Raw genomic sequence first — 14,431 nt, forward strand, 5'->3', positions numbered from 1 at the left:
TTGTAATTGTAACTGCTGTAGCTGTTTTGACAATATTCACGCCTGAACACAGCTGATATTAAACCCACATCATACCTCGCTGCTGCTTTAACAGGGTGAACTGTTCCTTTCTCTGAGCTGAGCAGTGGTCAAACAGATCACTAGTTTATAAAAGTAAATAGCACCATCTATTGGACAAAAGTAAGACCTATTCAACTACCAGGAAGAAGGGAAATAGAAAGTAGTTTTGACTTTACTTAACGGAGCTGAGGTGCCATCACAGGGCGTTGGATGTAAAAACACAGACCAGGAGGATTGAACTGTAAAACCAAAGAGACAGAGGTTTGGTGAGTCTGTGTGTTAAAGGATAATTCACATATTAGAGAAAATGGCTGAGAAGAAGAAGACTAAACTGTTTGATTTCCTGAGTTGTCATGTGTGTTCAGAGATGTTCAGAGACCCTGTGTCTCTGAGCTGTAACCACAGCTTCTGTTCAAACTGCCTGAAGGAATTCTGGGAACAAACTAAGAACAAAAACTGTCCCATTTGTAAAAGAAAATCTTCAAATGATGACCCACGTGAGAACTTCAGTCTGAAGGAACTGGCTGATTCATTTGCTGGGAGACTGAACGTTGGATCATCTGAGACAGAAATAGGACAAAAGAAGGTGGAGGTGGTCTGCAGCAAACATCAAGAAGAACCTAAACTATTCTGTAAAGATGAAAACAGAGCTGTGTGTTCTATCTGTGATGTTTCTGTCCATGACAATCACACTGTGGTTCCTGTAGAAGAAGCAGTTACTGAAATGAAGGATGAGCTGAAATCTGACTTAAAGTCTCTACAGGAAAAGAAGAAGAAATATGAGGAAACACAGAAAACATACAATGAAATAATGAAACTCTCAAAGAAACAGGTTTTGTTCACAGAGAATCAGATCAGAGCAGAGTTCAACAAACTCCAGCAGTTCCTGAAAGAGGAAGAGGAGTCCAGACTGGCAGCTCTGAGGGAGGAAGAGGAGCAGAAGAGGAGGAGTGTGATCAGAGAGATGAAGAGGATTGAGGAGCAGATGTCCTCTGTGTCAGACAGTATCTGTGCTGTTGAAGAAGAGCTGCAGAAAGCCAGCGCTCCATTCCTCATCAGTTGTAAAGACACTCAGAGCAGAGCCAGAGCCCAGTGCTCAGTGTCAGAGCCACAGCTGATCTCAGGAGCACTGATCCATGTGGACAAACACCTGGGCAACCTGTCCTTCAGAGTCTGGGACAAGATGAGGGACAAGGTCCACTTCAGCCCCATCATCCTGGACCCAAACACTGCACATGGACGCCTCCATCTGTCTGATGATCTGACCAGTGGGAGATATGGAGACACAAAGCAGCATCTTCCTGATAATCCAGAGAGATTCACTAACTATGCTGATGTTCATGGCTCTGAGGGCTTCAACTCAGGGAAACACAGCTGGGACGTGGAGGTGGGAGACCATCCTGAATGGACTTTAGGTGTGGTGAAAGAGTCCGTTCACAGGCAGGGAGAGAGATTTGTTTCACCAGAAGATGGAATCTGGTGTTTAAAGCATCACAGTGGAAAATACATTAATGGTCTTCGTCAGACTGTGACAGTGCAGACGAGTCCACAGAGGATCAGAGTTGAACTGGACTATGACAGGGGGGAGGTGTCCTTCTACAACGCTGAAGACAAGACTCACATCTACACTCAAATAGGCTGTTTCCTTGAGAAACTCTACCCTTATTTCAGCATTGGACAGGCGGTTGATGCAAAATTCAGATATTAAAATCTGTCAGAGAGATTTCTTTGTTGTTCAGGAAAAATGAAAATGTAATAGACTGTGTTTTCATTTTTCCAAAAACAGTCATATGAATGCATGTAGATCTGAAATGTATAAAACATGTTTAACTGAGAAGAATGGAACAAACAGTGAATACAGAGGATGTTTCTAATATGTTCATTATATGCACACGATTATTAAATGAAAGTAACTTTTTCTTATTCTATTCATCTCGTTCCAACATTAACCTGCAGGGTTTTTTTTTTCAGTAAGACACAACTAGAGAATGATTATTAATGTGAAAGTGATGGCTTATGCTCCACTTTTTTTTTTTCCATGTGATTTTGATTTTTTTTTTTATTTGAACAATTAATATTGAACAGTAAATATACATAATAGTATACAACAACAAGGGTAGAAAGTTCCATAATTCACAAAATCTTTTACATTATATAGAGAAATACATGTAAGTAAAAACATGAGGAAAGATAAATAAATAAATAAATAAAATAAAATAAATAAAAATATGTAATAAAAATAAAAAAATTGCTCGAGGAATAAATAGAGATTATACAAATTGAATAAGATTTAACATTTGACTTTTTTTTTTTGTTTTATTTGCTTTAGAATGTATACTGTTTCTCAAATTGTCTACGTAATTGGACAAAAGGGCTTTGAAAACAGTGATGTTTGGACGCTGATATGCAAATTTGGAGCAATGAATGTGAAATTTGGCAAAAATAATCAAAAGGTCAATAATATATCTTTTTTCTGGAGTTATTTTATCAATGTGTGATAGGCCAAATAAAATACGTTGAAAGTTCAATTTACACAAAGAGTCAATTTTTGTGTTTATAAAATTACTTAAATCAATCCAAAATATATGTGTGTAGGTGCAGTCCCAAAATAAATGACACATTGTTTCCTCTGCGTTGCTGCAAAAAGAACAAAGAGTATCAATATTTCTTTTATATTCAGTCATATAGGTCTTCACCGGATAACATCTATGAATCAATTTAAAAGTAACTTCTCGTCCCTTATTAGTAATAATACATTTCTTTGACAGGATCCAAGTGTTTTTCCAGTCTATGTCATAGTAAATATTATTTCAGTAAAAAACAGCTTCAGGCTTGGAAACACTTAATATTAACATTAGTATATACTTTTTTTTTTATTGGCAAAATATACAAAAATAACAGTACAAGAGTGCCTTATAACAAACATGGCATTGTGAAAGTGCATCGGCAACAAATGGGAACAATTAAATTTTAAGAAAGAGAGAGAGAGAGAAAAAAAAAGAAAAAAGAAACAAAATCAGTCTGCAAGGAGAGGTTAGTTCATTGTTCATTTGAGTCCAGGGGAATGTCACATAAATAAGAGTCAAGTTTTACAGATTTGGGTCTTTTCATACATTTTAAGGATTTCATGTTCAGTTTGAGTTGATTTTTGAAAACACAAAAGTTGGGTGGGCATTTTTGACATTTGCTTTTGTGAATACAGAATTTAGCAATACATAAAATCACATTAATACAGAGTTCTTCTTTTTTGTTACTTACCAGAACACCAAATGTTATGTCATCTCTTGTAAAATAATACGTAGATGATGGAAATATTTCCTTTAACCAATTTTGTAATTCTGTCCAAAACATTTGCACCATACGACAAGAGAAAAATAAATGGTCTGTTGTTTCAATATCGGTATTGCAGAATGTACAACTGTTATCCTGTACATTGAAACGAAGTCTAAGTAACTCTTTTGATGGGTAGATATCATTCATTATTTTGAAGTGTGTTTCTTTGGCTTTTGGAGCTATAGGAAAGGATAAATACATAGTTCTTAGCTTTGAAATTGTACTTTTGTCGAATTTGAACAAAATGTCATTTTTATTTTGTAAACCAGGGAAAAATTCATCAGTAAGACATTTTCTAATAAAGGAATTCCAACATTTTTTTTTTTTTTTTTATCTAAAATGGATATTCCATGAATCATCGGAATAGGAAGATGGGGTTGTACTTTTTGATGGGCTAAGAAGTTTTTGGATAGAAAATTAAATTCTTTGGGAAGAGCATTACGTAAACGCATAAAGTCTAAGAGAGAGGGATTAAAGTTATATTTTGTACAGAATTGTTCATAATCTAATAAATTTCCTTCATCATCCATAAGGTGTAGTATTGACCAAATATTATTTTCATACCAATCTTCATAAAATAGAGATTTGTTGCGATGTAGAATATATCGGTTGTTCCAGATCACTGTTAATTATTAGTTTATACATTAGTAAAACCGCCTCTGTCGCCGCCATGTTTGTTATTATTAAACTTTCTTCTTCTTCTCCTAAAAAAAAAAACAAACTTTACTCTTCTTCGTGGTATTCGGCCAGTGTAGTAATAAAGAGCGGCGCCCTCTGGTGGATTGATTAAGAAACGCTCATTTCAATGTGCATGACAACATTAGAAACAGACGAAAAAAAAAACAAAACTAGTACTTAAAACGAGCATAAATAAGCCTTAATATAGTCCAGAGCGGTAGAGAACACAGAGTGGTTTACATGTAATCTTTTTCCCTTACCACTGAAATGGAAAAATGTATTAAAAGATTTTCCTAAAGAAATTATAATCAAGATTAGAACCAAATACCTGACTCTACCCATACCCCCAAAAGCGAAAGAAACTAATTTTAAAACACTAAATGCAATGATTTTATGAGACAAAGACTTAATATAGAGAAAAATAATTGAGTTATTTGTAAATTTGAAATTGAATCATTAGAACATTTCTTTTTTGACTGCCCATACACCAGGACATTTTGGACAACATTTCAAGACTGGACATCTGAAAAGGACACGCAGTCACCCAGATTGGAATACAAAGACATTAAATTTGAAATTATAATGGAAAACAGAAAAAGAGAAACTATGTATAACACTTTGATTATTATGGCCAAACAATTTATACATAAATATAGATTTGTAAAGACCCCCCACACACACACACACTGTTCTTAATTTACAAAAATGAAATGACAGATTTTAAAAAGACATTAAGATATGTAAAAACGAAACAAGCTTTGATTGTATATGAAAATTTAAATTTGTTGATTCCTGATTAGACCTCTGACTTTATTTTGATAATTATTTTATTTTATTTATTCAGTTGTATTTTATTTTATTTTATTTTATTTTATGATGTTCTTTATTAATATTGTTCTCTTAAGTTTGAAAATGTTGCTCAGTCTGGAGAAAATAAGAATTTTTGTATGAAAATAGTGGAAATGTTTAACCAGATTTTGATTAGTAAAGTTGGAAAAAAAAAAAAAAAAAAAGAACACAGAGTGCTGACATCATAGACTTATATACGTAGACGCTGCATTTATTCTATTGACTGAAGGGAGAAGGGAGCGTAACAAGGAAGGTCAGTTATTTATTTATAGTGATTTTTTGTTAGAATATAAAATTCCGGTACTCCCAAGAGAATATGCAATTGTGTTTGATGCTATCCCTTCAGGTTTAAAACCTTTGACATCTTCTACTATTAGTCCTTCAACAATCATTCCCCATCAAATTGCGCAATCAGAATTATACACAGGAAATTTAGATCCATTCTTGAGTAAAAAAAAAACTAATAATAAATGCATCAGAGAAGTGATTCAAAGGGATACAATTTGTAAACCAGCTTCTGTCTTTTTTTGGAGTAATTTATATTCTGATGTGGAATGGGAAAAGGTATGGTTATTACCAAGGAAGTTTTTTATTTCGAATAAAGTGAGAGCGGTATCTTTAAAACTGTTCCACAGGTGTTATCCAACTAAGTCAGCTCTGATTAAGTAGAAGATCAATGTTTGACCCTTTTTGCTCATTTTGTCATAATTCGGGTGAAACATTAACTCATTTGTTTTGGGAATGTGCCTTTTGTCAAAATTTTTGGTGTGATATCAATCTTTTTTTTAAATAGAAAGCTGGATGTTTCTTTTAACTTCAAAATTGAAGATATTTTATTTGGTTTCTTTATTACTGATTTGCCTGTTCGGAAATTGTTTATTCTTAATCTCTTTTCCCTATTAGCTGAATTTCATATACATACAAGTAAATTTGCCAAACAGAAACCCAGCTTTGTGGTTTTTAAATCTTATTTGAAATCCTATCTAGACACAGTTAACTTTTGCACTGACCCTAAAGCTGTGAAGACTAAAGCCTTATGTGACGAACTTTCATGCACGAATTATGAGAACCTCAGTCAAGATTTTTTTCTTGAGTGTTTTTATTCCTCTATAGGCATGAAAAAAACAACAACAATGTGATTGAATTTTTTTTTTTAAATTAACCTATTTTTCATGGAATTACAAAAATGTCCACTCAGCTGGACATCATGCATTTAATTTTAGAAGCAAAGAAACATGTATTTACTGATATACTATGAGGTAAAAACATTTTTAATGCTGCTAATTTGATGTTTTCTCACATTTTAACAATACCTGCATATAGATAACATGCAAAAAAAAAAACAAAACAAAACTGTGCATTACAGTTTAATAACAATTAGCTTTTTTTTTTTTTTTTTTTTTTTTTACAAACATGTTACTGCAGATCAGATTTATCTAAAACAGCAAATTTACAGTAATGGTATGAATTACAGTGTATGGGACGATACAGAAGCATCCACTGTGTTGGCTGATATGGAACTAAAACAACAAAATCCATAAGTATGTAAGAGGACCCCTTAGAACAGCTGTCCACTGTAGTGACCACTATGCATGAAAGGGTTGTTATTTATTTATTTATTTATTTATTCTCTTCTTGTTTATTCCTTTACTTTATTTTATTTAATTTACTTACCTATTTATGTAATTGTATTTAATTTCTTCCTGCCTCACCTCGAGCATTATGTTTTTTTTCCTCCATGCCATGTTCTGGTCTACGACGGCGTATTAGGGCTACGTAAGAAAAAAAAAAACCGCTTGTCACCACGAGAATAAAGTCGTTATTTAATGAGAATAAAGTCATTATTTAACGAGAATAAAGTCGTTATTTAATGAGAATAAAGTCGTTATTTAATGAGAATAAAGTCATTATTTAACGAAAATAAAGTTGTTAATTAATGAGAATAAAGTCGTTGATTAACGAGAATAAATTCGTACTTTTATGAGATTAAACTCGTAATATTTTGGAAAATTCGACAGTTTCCGGTTTTACAGTGAAGTCAATAAGCGAAGCAGCAGCTTTCCCTTCTGTTGGACTCAAACTCACAGTGGAATCCCCACAGTTTGTTCAGAAACACAAACCCTCTGTTTAGTTCTCTGCTGTTTCCACTGATAGTCCTGCAGATGAACACTTCATCAGTTTCTCCTCCACAAAAGAGGAAATTTACTACAAATCAGTTCAGTTCTTCCAACAAACCCAAATGTGTGCAAACTCTGTTCAAAGTCCTTAAACTAATGTGTTGATGGAGGACAGACTAATGAAAGCAGAACTTCACAAAATGTTCCAAGTTCTACATCAAAGATGAGGTACAACTTCTCATTATGTTATGACTTTATTCTCGAAATATAACGACTTCATTCTCGTTAAATAATGATCTTATTCTTGTTAAATAGTGACTTTATTCCCGTTAAATAACAACTTTATTCTCATTAAATAACGACTTTATTCACGTTAAATAATGAGTTTATTCTCGTTAATTAATGAGTTTCTTAAAACTACGACTTTATTCTTGTTAAATAATGACTTTATTCTCGTTAAATAACTACTTTATTCTCATTAAATAACGACTTTATTCTCGTTAAATAATGAGTTTATTCTCGTTAATTAATGAGTTTCTTAAAACTACGACTTTATTCTTGTTAAATAATGACTTTATTCTCGTTAAATAACTACTTTATTCTCATTAAATAACGACTTTATTCTCGTTAAATAATGAGTTTATTCTCGTTAATTAATGAGTTTCTTAAAACTACGACTTTATTCTTGTTAAATAATGACTTTATTCTCGTTAAATAACTACTTTATTCTCATTAAATAACGACTTTATTCTCGTTAAATAATGAGTTTATTCTCGTTAATTAATGAGTTTCTTAAAACTACGACTTTATTCTTGTTAAATAATGACTTTATTCTCGTTAAATAACTACTTTATTCTCATTAAATAACGACTTTATTCTCGTTAAATAATGAGTTTATTCTCGTTAATTAATGAGTTTCTTAAAACTACGACTTTATTCTTGTTAAATAATGACTTTATTCTCGTTAAATAACTACTTTATTCTCGTTAAATAACTACTTTATTCTCGTAGTGACCAGCGTTTTTTTTTTGTTTTTTTTTTTCTTATGTGGCCCTAATACGCCGTCGTACTGGTCTATGTGTTTACGGCATTTTGTAAATAAAGTATGAGAAAGAAAAAAAAAAGGGAGAGGGGGGCGTGTCCTAAAGCGCCGCCATCTTAGTACAGGGCTCACAGAGGCGGAAGTGCATGTGCATGTGTGGAGGTAAGAGGGACTCCACAACCTCAATTTAGAATTATTCACTGAATTTTCGCACGATTTCCAAACGGTGTGATTTGTTAAAGCGTCACACGTGTAGGTATGATACAGGATGCATGGATGTTTTTAAAAATGCCGGTTTTACTAGCCAAATGCAAATTCTCCATCATGTTTCCAACAGACAAAAGTGGAGAAGATGCCGGACTTCTGTGCTGCTTATGGCTGCTCCAACGAGCGGGGCATGTACACAAAATGTCGTGGAATCACTTTTCACAGGTAAGGTGTAAGTAAGGAATGAATGGAGTGAGCAGGTAGTTAGATAGTGATATAAATTATGACCGGACAGACGGATAGGAACCCTCTGTTCCATATCCAGGCTCTACCACAGTGTTTTTAACCATGGGGTCGCCTGAAATTTCATGTAATTGATTAAAGAAAAAAAACAAAAAAACTTACTAATAAAAAAAATATATGGTGAGTTGACAAAGACAATCCCAGTCCATAACAGACATGACAAACTGTGAGTCTGAAACTGCAGCACTGTGGTTCTGTTTATCTGACAAATGTTCATTGTGGTCAGTTTCAGATGCTGCAGCTCTTTCATAATTCCTAGTAGGGATGTAACAATATGAACATTTCATATCATGGTTATCATTATTATTGTTGAAATTGTGCTCAAGATGTTCAAAAAGTACTAATACACACACTGAAATAATTTAACCAAGTTGAATTTAAAAAAAAAATAAATAAATAAAATAAAATAATTGGCACAATGTACCTTCTGTTGCAGAAACATTCAAATATTAACCCTTAGTGGTCTGAGCCTATTTTGTCCGTTTTTCAGTCCTTTTGATTTTGCCTTTATATACTATATAAACAAATGTTTACTATACCTATGTTTGGTATCTTTTTTATTCAGCACAACTTCATCTATATCATCTGCCTATTATTTTTTTCACTTTAACCTACTGTATCAACACAAAAGGCCAGAAAACACAAAAAAATAAAACATAAAATCCGGTTTAAAAAATGTTTATACTTTATTGTATAAATAACACAAAGATGCTTAACGAATCTTTTCAAGGACTTTAAAAGTGAATATTGGTTCCAAATATTAGGTATAGAAAATCAAAACTGTAATAAATTAAAACTATACTCAAGTATTTGACATAAAAGCAGATCCTTACATAGGGTTTTTTCCCCGAAAAGTGCAGTAATCAAACACGGTTATCATGATAATTAGAATTTAAAGGGTAATACTAACCATCTGCAATTTTACCACGGTTTATCATTATACTGGTAATCATTACATCCCTAATTCATAGTTTGAGTTCTTGTTTGTTAAGTATTACTTGTCAGCCTTGGAAATCCAAGCTGGACTGACTGTACATACCCTGACCAAGGAAAATAAAATTCTCACTTTGTGCAGTAATCTACGCCTGGCTTTTCTGCCCGTGTCCATAATAATATACATTATATAAACTAAATGTGTCTAAAATTAATGTTTATTTGCAACTAGGGATGTAACGATATGAAAATTTCTTATCGCGATTATTGTGACCAAAATTATCGCGGTTATCATTATTATCACGATATTGTTGAAATTGTGCTCAAAATGTTCAAAAAGTACTTATACACATTCTGAAATAATTTACCCAAGTTGTATTTTGATAAATAAATAAATAAAATTAAATAATAGCCACAATTTACTTTCTGTTGGCAGAAACATAAAAATATTAACATGTAAACCACAGGTGTCAAACATGCGGCCCGGGGACCAAATCCAGCCCGCCCAAGGGTCCAATCTAGCCCCTGGGATGAATTTGTGAAATGCAAAAATTACACTGAAGAAACTGATCATTTTAGTTCAGGTTCCACATACAGACCAATTTAATCTCAAGCGGGTCGGATCAGTCAAATACTTTCATAATAACCCATAAATACTCACAACTCAAAATTTTTCTCTTTGTAAATGTAAACATTTTCATGTCATTTTACTATATTTACACTAAAACAAACTAACATTTCACAAAAACGCAAAAAACCTCAACAAATATAAACATTTTCAAATGTCTGAAGTGTAATTTTAACAATTTTCTGTCTTATTAAATGTTTTGTGTATTTGCAGATCCACTGTGATCTGTAAGTTGTAATTTACATGTATAAATGATAAACTGAGACATAATATTGTTAAAATTGCACTTAGTTTTCTTAAGAAATTTCAGTTTGTCCAAGTTCTTCACATTGTTTTAAAGGATTGTTGGTAGATGGAAATATTTTCATACATAATTTTACTTTTTTTGCTCTAAAACATAAAGAAAAGTTTGGAGATGAAATTATTTATATATTATTATTTCACTGGTTCAGCCCACTGCTGATCAAATTTGGCTTAATGTGGCTGCTGAACTAAAATGAGTGTGACACCCCTGATGTAAACAATCAAATTTACAAATGCGCATTAAAGATGTCACCTTATGGCCAATGTTTGACCGTTTTCTATGTCAAGTTTGAGTTGTTTGAGTTTCTTTTTCAGAGATAGATAGATAGATAGCACCTGGAGTGCTGCTGCTTCTCCAGGAAATGAGCAGCACCATTAGTTGTCAAAGTGCGGTAATCAAACATGGTTATCATGATAATTAGAATTTAAACGGTAATGCTAACCGTCGGGAATTTTACCGTGGTTTATCGTTATACCGGTAATCATTACATCCCTAATTGCAACATAGTATAGCAAACTATTTCATGATCAACAACAAATTAATTTTACCAAAAAAAAAAAAAAAAGTCTCAGTTTTGAATGTCTGGGGTCACCAGAAATTTGTGATGTTAAAATGGGGTCACGAGCCAAAAAAAGGTTTGGAACCACTGCTCTACCGGCCCAGTTTACATGATCCTCCAGCTGCTTACAAGTGAGACAAAATTTAGGTTAAAATGCAGTGTTATTTAATGTCATTTCATGTTTTTCCTTAATATTGAAAAGATTAGATACACATTAATTGGATCAATGGGGAAGTTTAATATGGTATGGCATCCTTTTATTTCTTAAGTAGAACAGCTGACAATGCACCCTGACTCTGGATAATGTGTGCTGTGTACAAAGTGATTCGGTAATTACATTGTGGAACCCTGTAATTTTTTATTTTTTGTTTGTTTTGTAGCATCTCATACCTTTGTTATACAGGGGTTGGACAAAATAATGGAAACATCTTAAAAAATCAACAAAATATAATTTAACATGGTGTAGGTCCGCCTTTTGCGGCAATTACAGCCTCAATTCTCCGAGGTATTGATTCATACAATTTGTGAATTGTTTCCAAAGGAATTTTAAGCCTTTCTTCAGTTAGAATACCCTCCAACTCTTTTAGAGACGATGGCGGTGGAAATCGACGTCTTACTTGAATCTCTAAAACTGACCATAAATGCTCAATAATGTTGAGGTCTGGGGACTGTGCCGGCCATACGAGATGCTCAACTTCATTAGAATGTTCCTCATGCCATTCTTTAACAATTCTAGCTGTATGGATTGGGGCATTATCATCTTGAGGTGAAGGTGTTTCCATTATTTTGTCCAACCCCTGTATGTCTCAGTGCTTGTCTTACTTACTTACTAAGTTTGAAAGACTTAATAAAAAATACACTGATTAAAATAATCAGTTATTTTTCTATTAACTGCCTCTTGTTTGAAAGAAAACAGACCTTAGACTGTAGTGATTAGTGGTTAGGTTAGATTGTAGTGATTAGTGGTTAGATTAGATTAGATTGTAGTGATTAGTGTTAGAATACAGCATTTAATAGATGACAATTAGTGATAGATATTGGATGTTATAAATACATAGACCTACGTATTGTGGACTAAACCTTAACTTGAATGGTGAAAATTATTTTGTGTCGTAAACATTTTTTTTACATCTCTGGATACTTTTGTCACATTTTTAAGGTTTCCCAAAGACAGTTGTGTGAAAAAACGTTGGGAACTGGCTTTGAGGAGGAAAGGTTTTGTACCAACCAAGAGGTCCTTGCTATGCAGTGAGCACTTTAAGTCTGATGACTTTGACAGCACAGGACAGACTGTCCGCCTTAGACACGGAGTCATCCCTTCAGTCTTTAATTTCCCATCTCATTTACAAAAGGTATATGTGCCATTTGGCTAAATTATCAATGTATGTATATTGTAAGTATTTGATAACTACTAACTGCCACAAGTTTCTAAACTTTTTTTTTCTGTCTGCATGTTTAGGAATAAAGTACAGTACACTTCCTGATGCTTCAACTTTTCTTAAATTTTGTATTATGTTTCTTACATTTTAGCAAGCACCATCAAGGACCACAAAAGCTTTGAGGAGAGCTGAGGAGAGCCTGCCAGTGGACTCGCCTCAGCATTTGCATGAGGCTGACCCTCAGGTTAATGTTGTAAGTATTTGATAACTACTTAATGCCTCAAGTTTCTAAACTTTTTTTACTGTCTGCATGTTTAGGAACTAGAAGCACTCGGAGAGCGCAGACCTTAGTCAAGGCAGATCAGTGCTCCGGATTTGGATGAAAATTTCAGGAAATGTTGATACTGGCACAAGGAACAAATGATTAGATTTTGGTGGTGATTGGGGGTGGTGGTGGGGCCATGGGGGACCACTAATCTGCCCTGGCGGAGGTCTGCGCTGTCTTTTCTAGAAAAGCACTCGTAGAGCGCAGAACAAATCACTTACAGCGAACTGTTTTTTTATTGGGCCATGGTTGCATGGAATGGATTGCCAGGGTTTTTGTTGTTGGAAAATAATAAATTAAAACTTTTCTTGTTTACACAGCAGGCATGAAATGGAAAGAGTATTGATAATATTGAAAGATGTCTTATGATTTGTATCAGACAGCTATTGGTTGGTCAAGGAATACAAATGTATAGTACTTATTTTGTTTATTTATTTTTATTGCAATGGGCTTTTGTGTGTGTGTGTTTGTGTGTGAATGGTGTAAGATTAATATAAATAATTAAAATTGTAGTGTAATGTAGAGGAGACCCCAGGAAGAATAGCAACTGATGATTCAGTTGGTAATGGGGATCTTAATAAATGAAATGGAAAAACAGTCAGCAAATACTACTGGTGGGTTTTTGGGTGAACTAAATACAGTAGTCTTGTATGTCACTGTTTCTGAAACAGGGCATTTTTCTGGACTGCTTTTTAAAAAACAAAAAAAAAAGGCAAACATTGAGAGTATACTCACTTCTCCAGGAACACTACACCACTGCAGCAGTGTGAGTAATGAGTCATAAACATCTCTCACTTTTCCTCCCTCTTTCCACCAGGACCACAGTTATGCTTTACCCGCTTCTCCCACTGCTCTGAAGGCCAGACTTATTGAAGCTCTGGCTCGAGTGGAGAGTCTGGAGCAGGAGAAGAGGAACAGCGTGATCCATGAGCGAAGGGCGAAGAAAACTGTGCATGCTCTTCTTGAAGATCTGAGGCAGAAGACCAGGAAGAGATTGGAACAGAGGATGTGTTTTTGCTCAGGGAACATATTGAAGAAACACAATCTGGCATCGACAACCAGCGTTCAGACCTGCTGAGATTAATAGTAGTTGCTTTTCCATTGGACATCTGTGCAAAACTTTATCCATATTTACTAGATGTTGGAAAAACAGAAGTGCATAATGTCAGTTTTTCCATTAAATCACAAATGCGACGATTTGTTTATTAATTATCGCGAGATGACACGAGAAGTCATTCCTTAAACATGGCGACGTACGTAAATATGGTGTAGATTTACAGATGTATTCATTGTTATTATATTTCACCCCTCTATCATGTACTGAGTTAAAAAATTATTCAGTTTTCTGGTGTGTCCACATATACCACACCGTGTTTCTTTTAAAACTCTTCTTTTTCGCTTCTTGTAACATCTGTCAACATCTTTTTTTAAGTCACGTGACTCAAGTTGCAGAAAAAGGTCTTTCCGTTACAGTTTTGCGTAATATACCAATTGCACTATGCCCGAAAAACCACCTCTTGCCAGTGCAAAAACTTTTAATAGAAAAACGAGAATTTTGGCAAAATTATAATTTTTCCGTTAGGTAAATTTTTATGCGCAATTTGAGGGTCAATGGAAAAGCAACTAGTGTCTGTGTTTCTCAGTATTAGGCCTCACCACATTGACTATAAGGATGACTTCAGAAATCAACTTATGGAACAACCTGAATGATGAA

The 14,431-nt window shown here is 33.8% G+C and overlaps 2 protein-coding genes across 2 annotated transcripts; both read left to right on the forward strand.

Annotated features, from left to right (window-relative positions):
* Positions 1–179: 179 nt before the first annotated feature.
* LOC115426010 (zinc-binding protein A33-like) lies at positions 180–1,946 on the forward strand. The gene has a single exon (XM_030143930.1). The coding sequence runs from the start codon at positions 368–370 to the stop codon at positions 1,766–1,768; it is 1,401 nt and encodes a 466-aa protein (XP_029999790.1). The 5' UTR covers positions 180–367; the 3' UTR covers positions 1,769–1,946.
* A 6,272-nt stretch (positions 1,947–8,218) lies between these two features.
* LOC115425970 (THAP domain-containing protein 2-like) lies at positions 8,219–14,039 on the forward strand. The gene is made up of 5 exons (XM_030143868.1): positions 8,219–8,241; positions 8,417–8,511; positions 12,173–12,365; positions 12,544–12,645; positions 13,535–14,039. Exons 2-5 carry the CDS (start codon positions 8,432–8,434, stop codon positions 13,793–13,795), a joined length of 636 nt encoding a protein of 211 aa, XP_029999728.1. The 5' UTR covers positions 8,219–8,241; positions 8,417–8,431; the 3' UTR covers positions 13,796–14,039.
* Positions 14,040–14,431: the final 392 nt, after the last annotated feature.

The sequence above is a fragment of the Sphaeramia orbicularis genome, chromosome 9 (assembly GCF_902148855.1).
Source record: "Sphaeramia orbicularis chromosome 9, fSphaOr1.1, whole genome shotgun sequence".
Taxonomy (NCBI): Eukaryota; Metazoa; Chordata; class Actinopteri; order Kurtiformes; family Apogonidae; genus Sphaeramia; species Sphaeramia orbicularis.